General features: G+C 38.0%; 1 protein-coding gene across 2 annotated transcripts in view; it reads left to right on the top strand.

Moving 5' to 3' along the window:
- Nucleotides 1-10,667, top strand: part of PCMT1 (protein-L-isoaspartate (D-aspartate) O-methyltransferase) — a 35,606-nt gene extending 24,939 nt beyond the window's left edge. Inside the window, exons 6-8 of one of the 2 annotated variants that reach the window (XM_042878152.1) lie at nt 2,248-2,333; nt 3,401-3,570; nt 8,506-10,667. In XM_042878152.1, coding sequence (XP_042734086.1) covers nt 2,248-2,333; nt 3,401-3,570; nt 8,506-8,518 — 269 coding nt within the window. In that variant the 3' untranslated portion in view covers nt 8,519-10,667. Of the gene's footprint in view, nt 1-2,247; nt 2,334-3,400; nt 3,618-8,505 lie in introns of both variants that reach the window. The other variant, XM_042878160.1, reaches the window with a different exon arrangement.
- The last annotated feature ends 1,997 nt before the right edge of the window (nt 10,668-12,664 follow it).

Genomic DNA, 12,664 nt, shown 5'->3' with positions numbered 1-12,664 from the left:
TCCTTTGATTCATTCAGCCTTTTTATTAATCTCTAATGATAGTAGCTGCCTTTCAGAAGTCAAAGCTCAGTACTAAGACAGCAAACCCCAAGCTACTTGTGCTGAGCAGAGAAGTATCTTTATTATCTGTCTTGCTTTTTCTTCTTGAACTGATAACTAAAACTTTTGCACTCACTGAATATGAATTTATGAATGGTTTAGTATCACTTGCTTATTTTTTTTCCTGAAGAACTCCAGAGAGAACATTGTGTAAAGCCTAACATGAAATGAACTTACTTTTGGTTTGATCTAAATACCGTGGATACAGTATTCACTTAATTTTTCAAACCTTAATTCAGATTCCAGGCTGTCTTTTAACACACAGTCAGTGATTAAAGACATTCCTGTTAACTTCATTTTCCTTTGAATTCTGCGCTAGTTTGGGATATCACATTGTAGTGACTGACTATCAGACTTGGCTGGCTGTGCCACTTACCTGCTCTTTCATTCCCTCTTCACAACAGGACAGGTGGAAAAAAATAAGATGACAGATCTCACAGATCAAGCTAGAGATCAGTGACTGATTGCTGTGACTGGCAAAGCAAACTACTTGGGGAAAAGTATTGTATTGCCAATTAAAAATAGAATAGGACAGTGAAAAGTAAGCTATAACACCTTTCCCTTCCCAGCATTTGCTACCAAAATGTTGGCATGTAAACCCAACACACAGATTTATGTCAGATTAACATAACTAAGGTCTTTGGAAGTTTTATTGGCTGTATTTCAAAGGAACCTACAGTTTCAGCATTTGAAAGTTCATAGATGAAGAATCAAAGTGACTTCTTTTGCCTGATTCTGTCTGTTCCAGGCTTATTTCTGACAAGTAGATTTCTGTAGAACTTGCCAGAGGTTACAATTATTTTATACAGTCTTGGGCTCTGATTTTTTTTATTCCTAAATAATCTCTTCCATTCTGCTCTTTGGAGAACAGTGAGAGTATGGCAAGCTGCTTTATCTGTATAGGTACTAATATTTGTCTCACACATGAGTAACTGTGAATAATTTATATTTATTTTTTGAATTTTGAATGCAATAATTAGTTTTGTTCCACTGTTTTTAATGTTTTATCCAATCCATCACAGGCCTGTTGGTCTCTCTGGTGTGGGCCTTCTGTGATGACCTGCTAAAAGGAGGAATAGGCTTACTGTGAGAACTAGCAAATACAGCGCATGAGCAGATTTTGTGTGGCTTTCTGCTTTATATATATATGGCAGGTACTTAATGTGACCAAAGCAGAGATCATTGAACTTTGAACAATGAGTTTACTTTTTCAGTTTGAGCTCAGATGTAACTCTGGCCTAGGTGACCTAAAAATTTGTATCTTTCAACCTTCAGAATGGCTATTTACATATAGGTCTTTAGATGATTATACATCTTTAAATGAGGTTGTCAGCTGAAGCAGTAGAAAGTGGGTGAAAAGGTTTCACTGTTTCCATATTTGGTTTACAGACTAATGAAGAAATTGAGACTAACTCGTTTGGTCCGTGCAAACCACTTGTTTTCTGGCACTGTGAAGACAAATTCTGTAATGATGCTTCCAAACATGACTTTGTCCTGTGCATGTATGTCTTCAGAAGTGAGATACCCATCTGTTGTAGTGTGTGTGCCTGTCCAGCACAAAGTGCTGCTCTTCTGTGTCCCATTTCCTTCCAGATTAATTATTGCAGAATGCTCAGTGGGGTGGTATGAAACATCTGTACTGGGATGCTTCTCCATGAGCTGAAACTGCTTCTGTATCCTTTTGAGTAACGTAGTCTTCCAACTGGCAGAGCAGTTATAGGTGTATAGTCCATGTGAATACCTAGTTTGTCCTTTCCTTGTCTTAGGAGCCTTATACGTACTTCTGAGACTTAATGGCCGAACCTTGTGATCTGCTTTATACTTAAGGACAGCATAAGCAAAAATAAGGCGAAGCATATTTTCTCCGAGGGTAAATGAAGGGAAGGTCACATCTGTTGGAATGATAGGACACATATCTGCTTAGGTAACTTTTCTGGATGGACAACGTGTCTCCAAGAGCTTTCAGAATAATTCAGTGCTTTCTGATTTCTTGTGTTATGCTACTTATTGTGTGTGTACGTGGTTTTTGTTGCATTTACTTTATAGCTATGTTAATATTTTTATATTGACTTCATATTACTTTGACTAAGCAGATTTTGAGTTGGAAAACCTTTGAGAAGGTTAAAAAAAAAAAGTGTTTTCTTGCAGTGGGAGATGGAAGAATGGGATATGCAGAAGAAGCTCCCTATGATGCAATTCATGTAGGAGCTGCAGCACCAGTTGTGCCCCAAGCAGTAAGCCATTTATGTTTTTGTGTGTGTTATTCATTAATCTCTTAGCTGTAAAAACCATTTCATATACTTAAATATGTGAAATACTTCAGAGAGTTGCACTGCTGGGCAGTATCAGTGGGTAGGATGCTGTTAGAGCATGGTCTGTATTGGATTTCTGGTTGGTTTGCTAAAGGCTGCGTGTTCTAATAACTTTCCTGTAGACATGTTTTAAATTGTCAGGTGTAGAAATCAGTGCAACAGCAATGGAATATTTTCCTTAATAAATTGTTTTTGTCATAATTGAATGACAAAATTTAAATATTTGTTTCCCAGGTTCTGAGACATTGGGCCTGTTGGAAAAATAATGTGCTCAGCTGGAAATATAGAGCGCGTATATTTTTATTTACCAGCTTCTGGGAACTACTGATCAGCTGTAATTAACCACCTTCTTAATTATAAAAACAAAAAGAGGTTTCCAGGCAATTCTCTCACGTTCTGTGTTTCTTATCACTTATCTTAACATTCATATAGAATAGTTTCATTAAGTGTTGTTCCATTAACAGAATAAAAGAAAAGCTTTTAGGTAACCCATGTGTTTGACAATTTGAGATTATTCAAGAGAGACAATGTCACAGATGTCAAATTGTATTCTAAGGGCACGAGAGTCATTTATCCCACAAAATGTTAGACAGTGGGCCTGTACCAATAAGTAATAAGTATCAAACTTTTATATCTGGCAGTTTAAAAAGAATTTACTGTTTTTAAAAAAATAATATATGTATAATAACAATTAATGGTTTTGATGTGTTTCCCATCTTGTATAGAAACTAAAACTGCATCTGACACAACCCAATTTTTTTTTTACCTTATTTTGGAATTACATGAAATTACTGTGAATGTGTTTTGCAATGTTGATTTTTGCCATGTTGTCATGTTTCTCATTTTCAGTGTTTTATTGTTAATTGAAGTAGTTATCTACTGCATAATAGCAGATAAACAATATGGCAAAGCTGCTCATGTAATGTTATCACTGTTGGATCCAGCTTCTCTAAGTGGCTGGTTACATTCTAATTTCTGTTGTGTTCTAGCTTATAGATCAGTTAAAACCTGGCGGAAGATTGATATTACCAGTTGGTCCTGCAGGGGGAAACCAGATGCTTGAACAGTATGACAAACTAGAAGATGGCAGTGTCAAAATGAAGCCTCTGATGGGAGTGATATATGTGCCTTTAACAGATAAAGAGAAGCAGTGGTCCAGGTGGAAGTGATTTTCTGTTCCACTTACTTCTTCCACATACACGCAAGGTGAAAGGGTGTGAATTTTAAGCAGATAGACTGCAAGGCCTGCGTTTGCTGCTGTCATTGCTTTCTGCTGCTCCATACCATGAAAAGTGACTCAGTTTGCATTACTACATCAGCAAGAGGAGGTTATGCAAAGTTTAAGTTAAATTAAAAGCAGAAAAAAATATTGCATGAGTTGCACTTTGTCTCTTTTGGACTCATGTTTTCTTTAGTTTTGGTGTGTTGAAGTTACTTTTTTCTTTTTAGTTTTTTAAAATAGAATATTCTCTACGTTAAAACTTCTTTTAATGAACTCTTCATAAGCAACTTGCCAAATAGGGTAAAGTGTGAAATACTACTGAAAAATAAATATAGTGTAAGTTAGTGGTAATTAGCTGTTCATTTTTTTATTTTCCTGAAATGTCACAAGTTAAGAGAAAGCTCTATAAAATCCTTAGGGGGCAACATAGATTATCTTCTTAGCTCTTTTTTCTCAGCCTCTAAGCAGCAGAAAGTGAAGAAGCTAATCCCCTCTTTTGTGTAGCAGAAGTGTATTTGAGTAGTGTTCAGAACACTTTCTCAGACTTGTTAATAAGTCTGTCACCTGTCTCTGGGGATATGTTTGAGTTCTACAATGCAGCAAGCTCTCAAGGCCTTTCTAGAAATAGTAGACCTTCCAATGAGTTGAGCTGAATGAGCAGAAACACAGCATAGCACAGCTGCCAGCTTAAACTACTCTATTTGTATGACACTGAACAAAGCAGCAGTCCTGTTTTGCTTCCTGCCAGAAAACATTTGTGAATGTGTTATCTGTTTTAATGAAGTGCACAGATCTGTACTGAGCTCTGGAAACAGCTTTTGAGCTTTATATTTCTTGCATATTATTTTTTTTCTAGATATTCTGTGGTATAGCTTATGATTTGGATACACAAACACTTCAACTTTAAGATATCAAGATGTCCATGAGAAAGTACAAATAAAGCAGTTAGTATTACTGCTGCCTGCTGAAACTTCACTGTAGTGTTTGTTGGATGGCTGTATAGTGGCTGTGTACAAATTAGTGTTAGAACATGAGTTCTAAATGAGCTTAGATCAGATATTGCAAAACATACTTACTATTCAGATTTTCTGTATGTTATGCAAATTAATACTTTATCCTTGAACCTTAGCAGTGTTCTGTCAGCATGGTACTTGAGGATTTCTTGCCACTATATAAGGATTTGAAAGTCTCATTTTGTGATTACTTTCCTTCTCTGACAAATGTGACCGACTTTATTCAAATATGGAGTTTAGGCTTTGAAAAAGAATATTCTTCTTGAGCTATCTTTTTTTCCAGAGAGTTTTAAAGCACATTTTTCTGCTTTTCCATCTGACCTTATGATAGTAGCAGTTGTTTTTCCTAGCACCAATGAGTATTTTTATAAATAGTGTTTCTTGAAGGATTTCTGGAAGCATGGATCCCACGCTGCTAATGAGGGTGTAGTATATTTAGGATCTTAGAATTCTAAAGTCTTCATATCTCAAGTGCACAGTTCTGTACTCTGCTTTCTCTATTAGTGCAGGAGGAGGTAATGAGTTCTTTTGGATTTCATTCAGTCCTGCGTACTGGTTCTTTTGTTGTTCGTTTGTTTGATTTCAATCTTTTCCCCACAGATTTTTTTTAAAAGTCTTTGATCTGTTCTGAAATACTTCATGATTTATTTTATTGTGTTAAAAACATATTGGTGTTATCAGAACAGATAAGCTTAGCCTGAAGTATGACCTTACAGTGGCATAAAGGCTTTTCTTCTGATGTATGTTTAATCTGCTTCAGACTTGGAAATCTCTGTGAAAAGACATCTCTGAAGTCCAGTTATTACAATATCTCCTTTCTTAAATTGTCCTTTGATCTGAAGAAAACTGCCATTCCCTTCCTGAGGAGCTGCTGTATTGTAGACTTTAAAGGAGGTGGTTACCTGTCTTTTTTTTTTTTTTTGATACTTTTCCCGATTGGTTAGACCAAAGTGCTGGTCAGCCAACTGCTGCTAAGGAATCTCCTAATAATAATTCAGTATTTGCTATCTGTGCTACCATCAAAGAAAAAAGAGGTGTGGTGGTTTGTTTTGTTTTGTTTTGTTTTTTTTTCCTGAGCTTCTTAGATTTCAGTTTATCTTTCCTAAATTGTTGAAGACCTGTGAGTGGAGATCAGTGAAAGACTCATTTACTCTTCTGAAAGAGCTTAATTAGATCTCTCTGTAATAAAGAGCTGTAGTATAAGAGAGGCTCCTGCAGCTGTAGATCCAAATTAATTGGATTTGAATGGTGTGTGTGTGTGTATATATATATATATATATATGTGTATATATATATATGCATATATATATATACACACACACCATTCAATATTACAAAAGATATATATATATACATACATATATTTCTTATATATTACAAAAGAAATATATATATATATTTTTTAAGAGGACTTCAAGAATCCTTTATCCTTAGCTCAGTTCTCTTAGTTAACATCACATCAAGTGCTTTCATTCCTAAAGCAGGGAACTGCTTCATCATGTTCAGAATTGGTGTTCTTTCACAAAACAGTCATAGCATGATAGCTTCTGATTCATACAGTTGAGGCCAAGATCAATTGATGCTGTTTTGCAATGTATATTTCAGTCTGCTAGCTAATTGCATTAGGTGAAAAGCTGTAAATGTTTTTCTTTAACATTTATGTACACACAGATAATAATGCACACATGAGCTCAGTTTCTCATAACTGTAAAAAATAAGCACTGCATGATTTTAACACACAGATGATGGATTGTTTTGGGCTGGCATGCTGTTGTTGGATTCAGAAGTAGTGAAGCCTGGGTGAAAAGTCCTTTGAGGGAGGCCAATCCCCTTACTACCAGTGTATGTTTGAACGAACAGAGTATGAAAATCTGTATTTTGAAAGTGACATCTAAGATGTACTTCTTTTTTGTTGGGAACAGCTTAAAGTAATGGGAGATTGGTTAACACACTGGCATGCCAATATAGCTCATTTGAATTCTAAGTACAAATACCATTTTGTAAAAGAGAAAACCCTCAAATACATTAAGATAGCTGGCAAAAACTTTGCCAAAATTTGTATATGAGTAATGTGCCATCTTTAATACTTCCAGAGCAAGTATAGGGTTTCTCTTTGGCTTTCAATTTTTTGAGGGTCTAGCTTGGGTGTCAAGGATCCAGAAGTGTTTGGCACAGTAAAAGACCTGGCTTTTGCAAAGCTATGAGAGTATGTGGTAGGATTCAGGATGCAAATCACATCAGCTATGAGGCATGTTGAGATTAAACCAGCAGTAACAGTAGTCATTATTTACATATTTTTTGATGTAAATATCAACAGGTGGCACAGCTCCTGGAAGCATTAGGGAAGAATGGAGTAATTGGCTAAGAGTCACCTGCACTGCGTTTTAATCTTTGTATCAGAGGTTCATTTATTTCATCTGTTTAAAGCAAATACCTACTCTGTGAAACATGCAAATACAGAGACCTTCCAAACATTTGGCTGTAAACAGATTTTTATCTTGCTGCTGCCAAGATTTGTCCTCCCTTTTGCTTTTTTCTGCTTTTTCAATTCTTGTGACACTCTGAAGCTGTATTATCAGTACCTGTGCTGTAGAAGGCAGTGCAAAGTGCAAAGAATGCAAATATTTTTCTAACAAATCATAAGATTTGTATTCCAGCTGCATTAGATAGAACTGGTTGCAGAAGCCTTATCAGTTGCTTTTAAAATGATGTGCATGTTGCCATTCCACGCTCTATGGTTTGTGAACAGTAACGCCTTTGTAACTTCAAAGCTTTTGCTTGTGTGCACGTAGCACTATATTTTTTTTGTGGGTTAGTTTGCATGATAGATGGAAATACTGGTGTGTACTGAGCCAGCAATCACATTAGTGAGGTTTTTGTTAACTCGAACATTAACTATGGCTAATGAGAGCAATGCACTTACTAAAAGAAAGTGCAGTAAGCCCAGTTTATAGATTGCTTGTGCCTTGTGGATGGAAGAGGGGAAAAGCAAACGCTTCTGATTAAGTTTTCCAGTGTTCGTAGTGCCAATGCACTGCTTTCAGATTCAATGAGCATCTGGCATTAAAGTTAATGCTTTGGAAATATTTAAACAAATCACCAATATAAGATAATTTCACTGCTGGAATATGGGTTCTATGGATTCCCTGTTTCAGTGTGTTTTGCAGGATGTGTAGAAATGAAAGCCTGCATTTTCCTGTGTCATCACAGTGATTTAGAGACTTCTTGAAGCATCCTTTCTCCTCCTTGAATTTACTTCTGATGTAACAACTCCCTTTCTAAATCACACACTATGATTTAGTGTTTCGGGAGCTAATACAGTTCCTCTGAGAAAGAAACAGAATAGTTAATGTAGACTTTATGATGTTGATGTGAGGTTGATGGACTGGGTCTTTTGAGGTCCTTTCCAATCCCTGACATTCTGAATTCCCAGCTTTCTTAAGAGACTGTAACTGCAGTTAAGCTTGTCTCTTTGGTAGCTACAATGAATGATTTTTGCCAGTACTGTCTAGTAATCTGGCTCTGTTTCTTGCCAGTATGGAGCGAGTGGAGGTTGGATGACAGCCAGCTATGTAACTTCAAAAAAAATTACTGATTCTGGTGGTGTGGCAGACATTCACTTGAGTAAACGATCTATTTGAAGTAGAGAAGGGACTTGTATTTCACAATAGGTCACACAATTGAGACAGTATGAGATTGCTGTTGCCTTTCCTTTTTGACTAAATGCTTAAAGAGATTTCTGAAATTTTGCCAATTTGTTTGAGCCTTTAAATGTGTTCTGATACAGGAACAAGACTTTTCAAATCTAATTTCCAGAGAGATTAGAAGTATAACTACTGTGTGTGTTTTCTTTCTGCAGGGATGAATTGTAAAAGCTACATCATCTTGACCCAAACATAGTGTTACAGTGGACTGCTCATCTCCAGTTCTAAAAGCTTTTTGAAAACCAACAGCATTGCAGCTTGTTTTGGACTTCGTTATACTGTTGTTATCAGCATGGAAAAGCGTGGTGTTTGTTTTATTTTTTTAGATGCTCGAGGCAAATCTGATAAAGACATGGTAAAAAGTTTTATGTGGGCACTGTTTTATTTAACATGCCTTTATTTTACTCTCATCTGTTTGAAGTGAATTTCTGCAGATGAACTGTGGATGAAGATCTATAGCTTGTGAACTCTAATTTTGATGGGGGTACTTGAACACTCTCACTTCTCTTGGCTCCCGTGTCCCTTGGTAAAACTGCTTCTGTGCACCTTATGACACTACATAGGCAATACCAGGTTTTCTGTGTTCCAATGTCTGCTAGATGCTACTAAAAGGAAATGAATTTTTTTTTTAAGCTTTTGACATGGTGTCATAGACTAGCATGTAGTAGATACAATCAGCTGCTTTATTACCTTAAAATCAGGCATTTGTATATATTGAATTTGAAAACATCAAAGTTGGCTGCTCTTACTAAATATTGCTGTTTGAGTTGGACATAAAAGACGTGGTTTTCCCTTTCTTTCTAAAATTAGTTAATGAAAACCTGAAACTCTGTTTTGGTTTACAGCTCACTGCTGTTACAGTAAACATAGATTTACCTCCAAAAATACATGAGAGCTGCATCCCAGTCACTGGGATAATAAGGCTAAAAACAAGAGGGAGTTTGTGCTTGTGTGGAGGACTACGGTCAGTATGTGGCAGACATACAGATCTTTGCATTGTTTAAAAATAGGAAACAGATCAATATCTAGTCTGGTTCAAAGCGAAAGTTGCTTTTGATAAGGCCATGTGCTGAATTAATGTGCTCTTTTTTTTCTGACTCTGGACACTCTGGAAAAATTCCATTCTTTTGAAAAGCAAACTGTTGTTATGCAAGGAAAACATGTGTGATACATGTAGAATGGGTAGAGAATACCGGACTCTTACCTACAGTTGTTCAACTTTCATGTAGAAGAATCATTGGAAGGCTATAAATTTTTTTTTCTGCCCCAAGTTTTCTGTTCTAGTATAGGAAAGTGCAAAGCAGTACAGCAAATTGAGCTGCTTTGGAAAAGTGGAGAAGCATGTCTGATTCTTCTTGCTCAGATTGGAGCAACTGGGAAATATTGTAGGCAGCATGTTGTTGTTTTCTTTTTAATGATAAAAAGGATTATAGAATAAAATAACCAGTATAATCACAGCCATCGTGATCACTGTAAAAAGCATTTGGATGTCTGTGGCAGAACAGCTATGTTTTGTGATAGGATTAATCACTGAAAGCACAAAGGCTAAAAAATTCAAAGGCCTCTGGATCTGAAAGAGGTAACATTTTAAATAACCTTCCCTGCGAAGGTCGGCACAGTCCCATTCCTGTGTGAAAGTGATGTATCAATTCACATAGATGTTTGGAAGTCAGTGTACCACCTCCCGATCTGGCCACAGTCTGGGAGCACACAGACTGATCTTATAAAGGAATTACTACAGCGTGTATTCTAGAAAACACAGTTCAGAAAAACCCATCTGCGTCTGAATTTGTACTAACCCACAATCAACTGTGAATCTAGTTGTTGGTGTTGAAGTGAACTATCTTAAATGATGCATGCTCATGTTCAGCCTTTTGGTCACTGTATCATTCAGTTTGAGTTCAGCTTTATTTACATCATCTCACTAATTAGTCAAAGGAAAGATAAGAATTCAACTGTCTCCAAATTTTTGTCTCTGGACACAGTAACAAGCTAGCCTAAGGCAGGAGAGGTGACGGAGCTGAGACCTGGCAACAGCTCTGTGAGGAGAACACTTCAGGGACCAAGGCTGCGACAAGGCACCCATTCTGCAGAAGGAATTGATGGCAGTAGGGGTGCTTGGGCAGGGTGGAGCATGCAGGGGCAGCGTTTAGGAACTGGGGAATGAAGACCCCTCCGTGGCGGAGCAATGGTTCTGAAGTACAAGCTTCTTGGAGAAGAGGACAAGTTGATGTGCAGAAGAGTTGAAGAGCTTGAATAAATGCTGTGTGAAATGTCTGAATTGCTACTTTGCCAAATAAATTGAGAGGAAGCTGTATTTAGATGTCCGGGTTTATTTCTTTATTTCTAAAATCTTTGCCTTCACAAGACTTCGCACATCCAATAAGAAAGCAAGCCTGTGTAAGAAATGCTAAATGACCAGAATTGTGTCCATTTTTAGTTAGTTAATGTGCTGCAGCACATGGCAGCAGTTACCAAGTCTGGTGTGTAAATGCAGTTGTGTGGTGCTTATTGGAGTTTCTTACAGTGGACACCAGCGTGTTTGGAGAGCACATGAATGGGTTTTCACCAAGCCTGTTAGTTCTGTATGTGTGCAGTGTTGTTCCTCTATGGCTGAGGGCAGCTGCCTGGTCTAGTTGTAGGGTTCTGGGCTTTCCTTTCTAACTACAGGGCTGCTGTGTAGTTATGGACATCGCTGATCCATTGCAGTTGTGGGGAACAGCATGGCTGAAGAAAGTTGTTCTGAATTTAATGTCAGTGCCATCTCCTTTGTGCATTAGGAACTGGAAGGTATGAAAAACTATGTTAAAATTTCCTGGTCTATCATCTTTAAAATGGGTTTACATGCTTTGAAACCTGTAAAAGGTTATTTCTGCCATGGCTTTCTGTGGTGGCTCAGTGCTTCAGGCTTCTCTGTGCTCCAGAGGTCCAGAGCAGCATTTGGTGCCCTGAGGGTGTTTCTGCTGTATTGCACGTCTACTCATAGCTCTATGTTCTTGTGTCCTACCTGAGCTAACTAGCAGCTGAAAAATACATGGTAAAGGTAATTCTACACATTTCCCCCTCCCCCAAATATTCCCTGTTTACAAATACTTTTGCCTTTTCTTACTCTGGCCAAACTGTTTTGTGGGCTCTATTTTTCTTTCAGAGTAATCCCAATGTATTAATTGCCTCTGTGATCTGTCAGCTCTCTTTGAATCTTTTCTAGCTTTTTCCCATTGCTTGTTACTATTTCAGCTTTTGCCACTAGAAAGCAAAATAATCAGTTTCCAGCATGGGGAGGCCATTGTGTTGTGCTGTGTTTGTGCTGCCCTGTTCCCTGCCAGCCACCCACCAGTTTGCAGTTTGGACTGGAACTTTATGCTTTATTTAGGGTTTTAAAAACAAGTGGAGCATCATGCTGACCTGTTTCAGCCCTCTTGTTTTGCAAATGTGCTTCTGGAACTGCTCCTCCCTAACGTTGCAAGACCATGGAAGGTGTGGGGCCTTCAGACTGTTCAGAATGGGACTGCATAGAAAAATGGGATTCCAAATTGCAGATACAGTTCAGGTAGGCACTGCCTGATACTTGGAAACAGATTGTACACTTATGTGTATGTAAGTGTCTGAAAGGCAAAACAATTCGAAATAAAGCAACCTAACCAAAATGTGTACCTTGCTCAGCATTAAAACACCAATGAAACATTTTGATGACCTCTCCTAATACTCAGAGAAGTAGCATCCATTGGTGTATGCTGTCAGAACAGTCTGTGTTCTCTGTTTCTCTGGTGAAGGGACGCTGGTGCTGGAAGGCAGCTGGGCTGGGTGGTCTGCAGTCAGCCCTGGGAGATGCAAGGAGGGCTGCAGGAGCCAGTGGACGGGGCTCCTTGCATGCTCCAGAGCACGGCTTCCTGATGTGCTCAGGTGTGCTTCTGCTCAGTGATTTGGTGTCACTCATTTTAAGGCAAATAACTTGTAGAAAGTGAACATTACTGAGTTTTGTACAAATTGCAGGAGTTGAGCCGGCTTTGTCTTGCTCTTCATCTGGCTGAGGATGCCCATGCTTTCTGGTGAAGCGCAAGTTTTTTCTTAATTTCAGACTAGCTGGGGAGTTTCCAGTTACCTTAGTGCATTGGTCTGCAGAGCAGCAAATCCCACCACCGCCTCTTAGAAGTCTCTGGGCAGACAACTGCAACACATTGGTAGCTGCTGCCAAGTGCTGCACTACTTTTCTTGCTGCTTTGGAGAGATGGTGAAGAAGGATTTGCTTTTTCACTAAACTACAAACAAAGCCAAACAATGACTTTTTTTTTCAGTGATGGGAAATGCACCCTA

The sequence above is a fragment of the Lagopus leucura genome, unplaced genomic scaffold, assembly GCF_019238085.1.
Source record: "Lagopus leucura isolate 7727_CA_CO unplaced genomic scaffold, USGS_WTPT01 Super-Scaffold_73, whole genome shotgun sequence".
NCBI classification, from domain to species: domain Eukaryota; kingdom Metazoa; phylum Chordata; class Aves; order Galliformes; family Phasianidae; genus Lagopus; species Lagopus leucura.
Note: the sequence above shows the minus strand (reverse complement) of the source record. Positions and strands in the feature narration are given on the sequence as shown.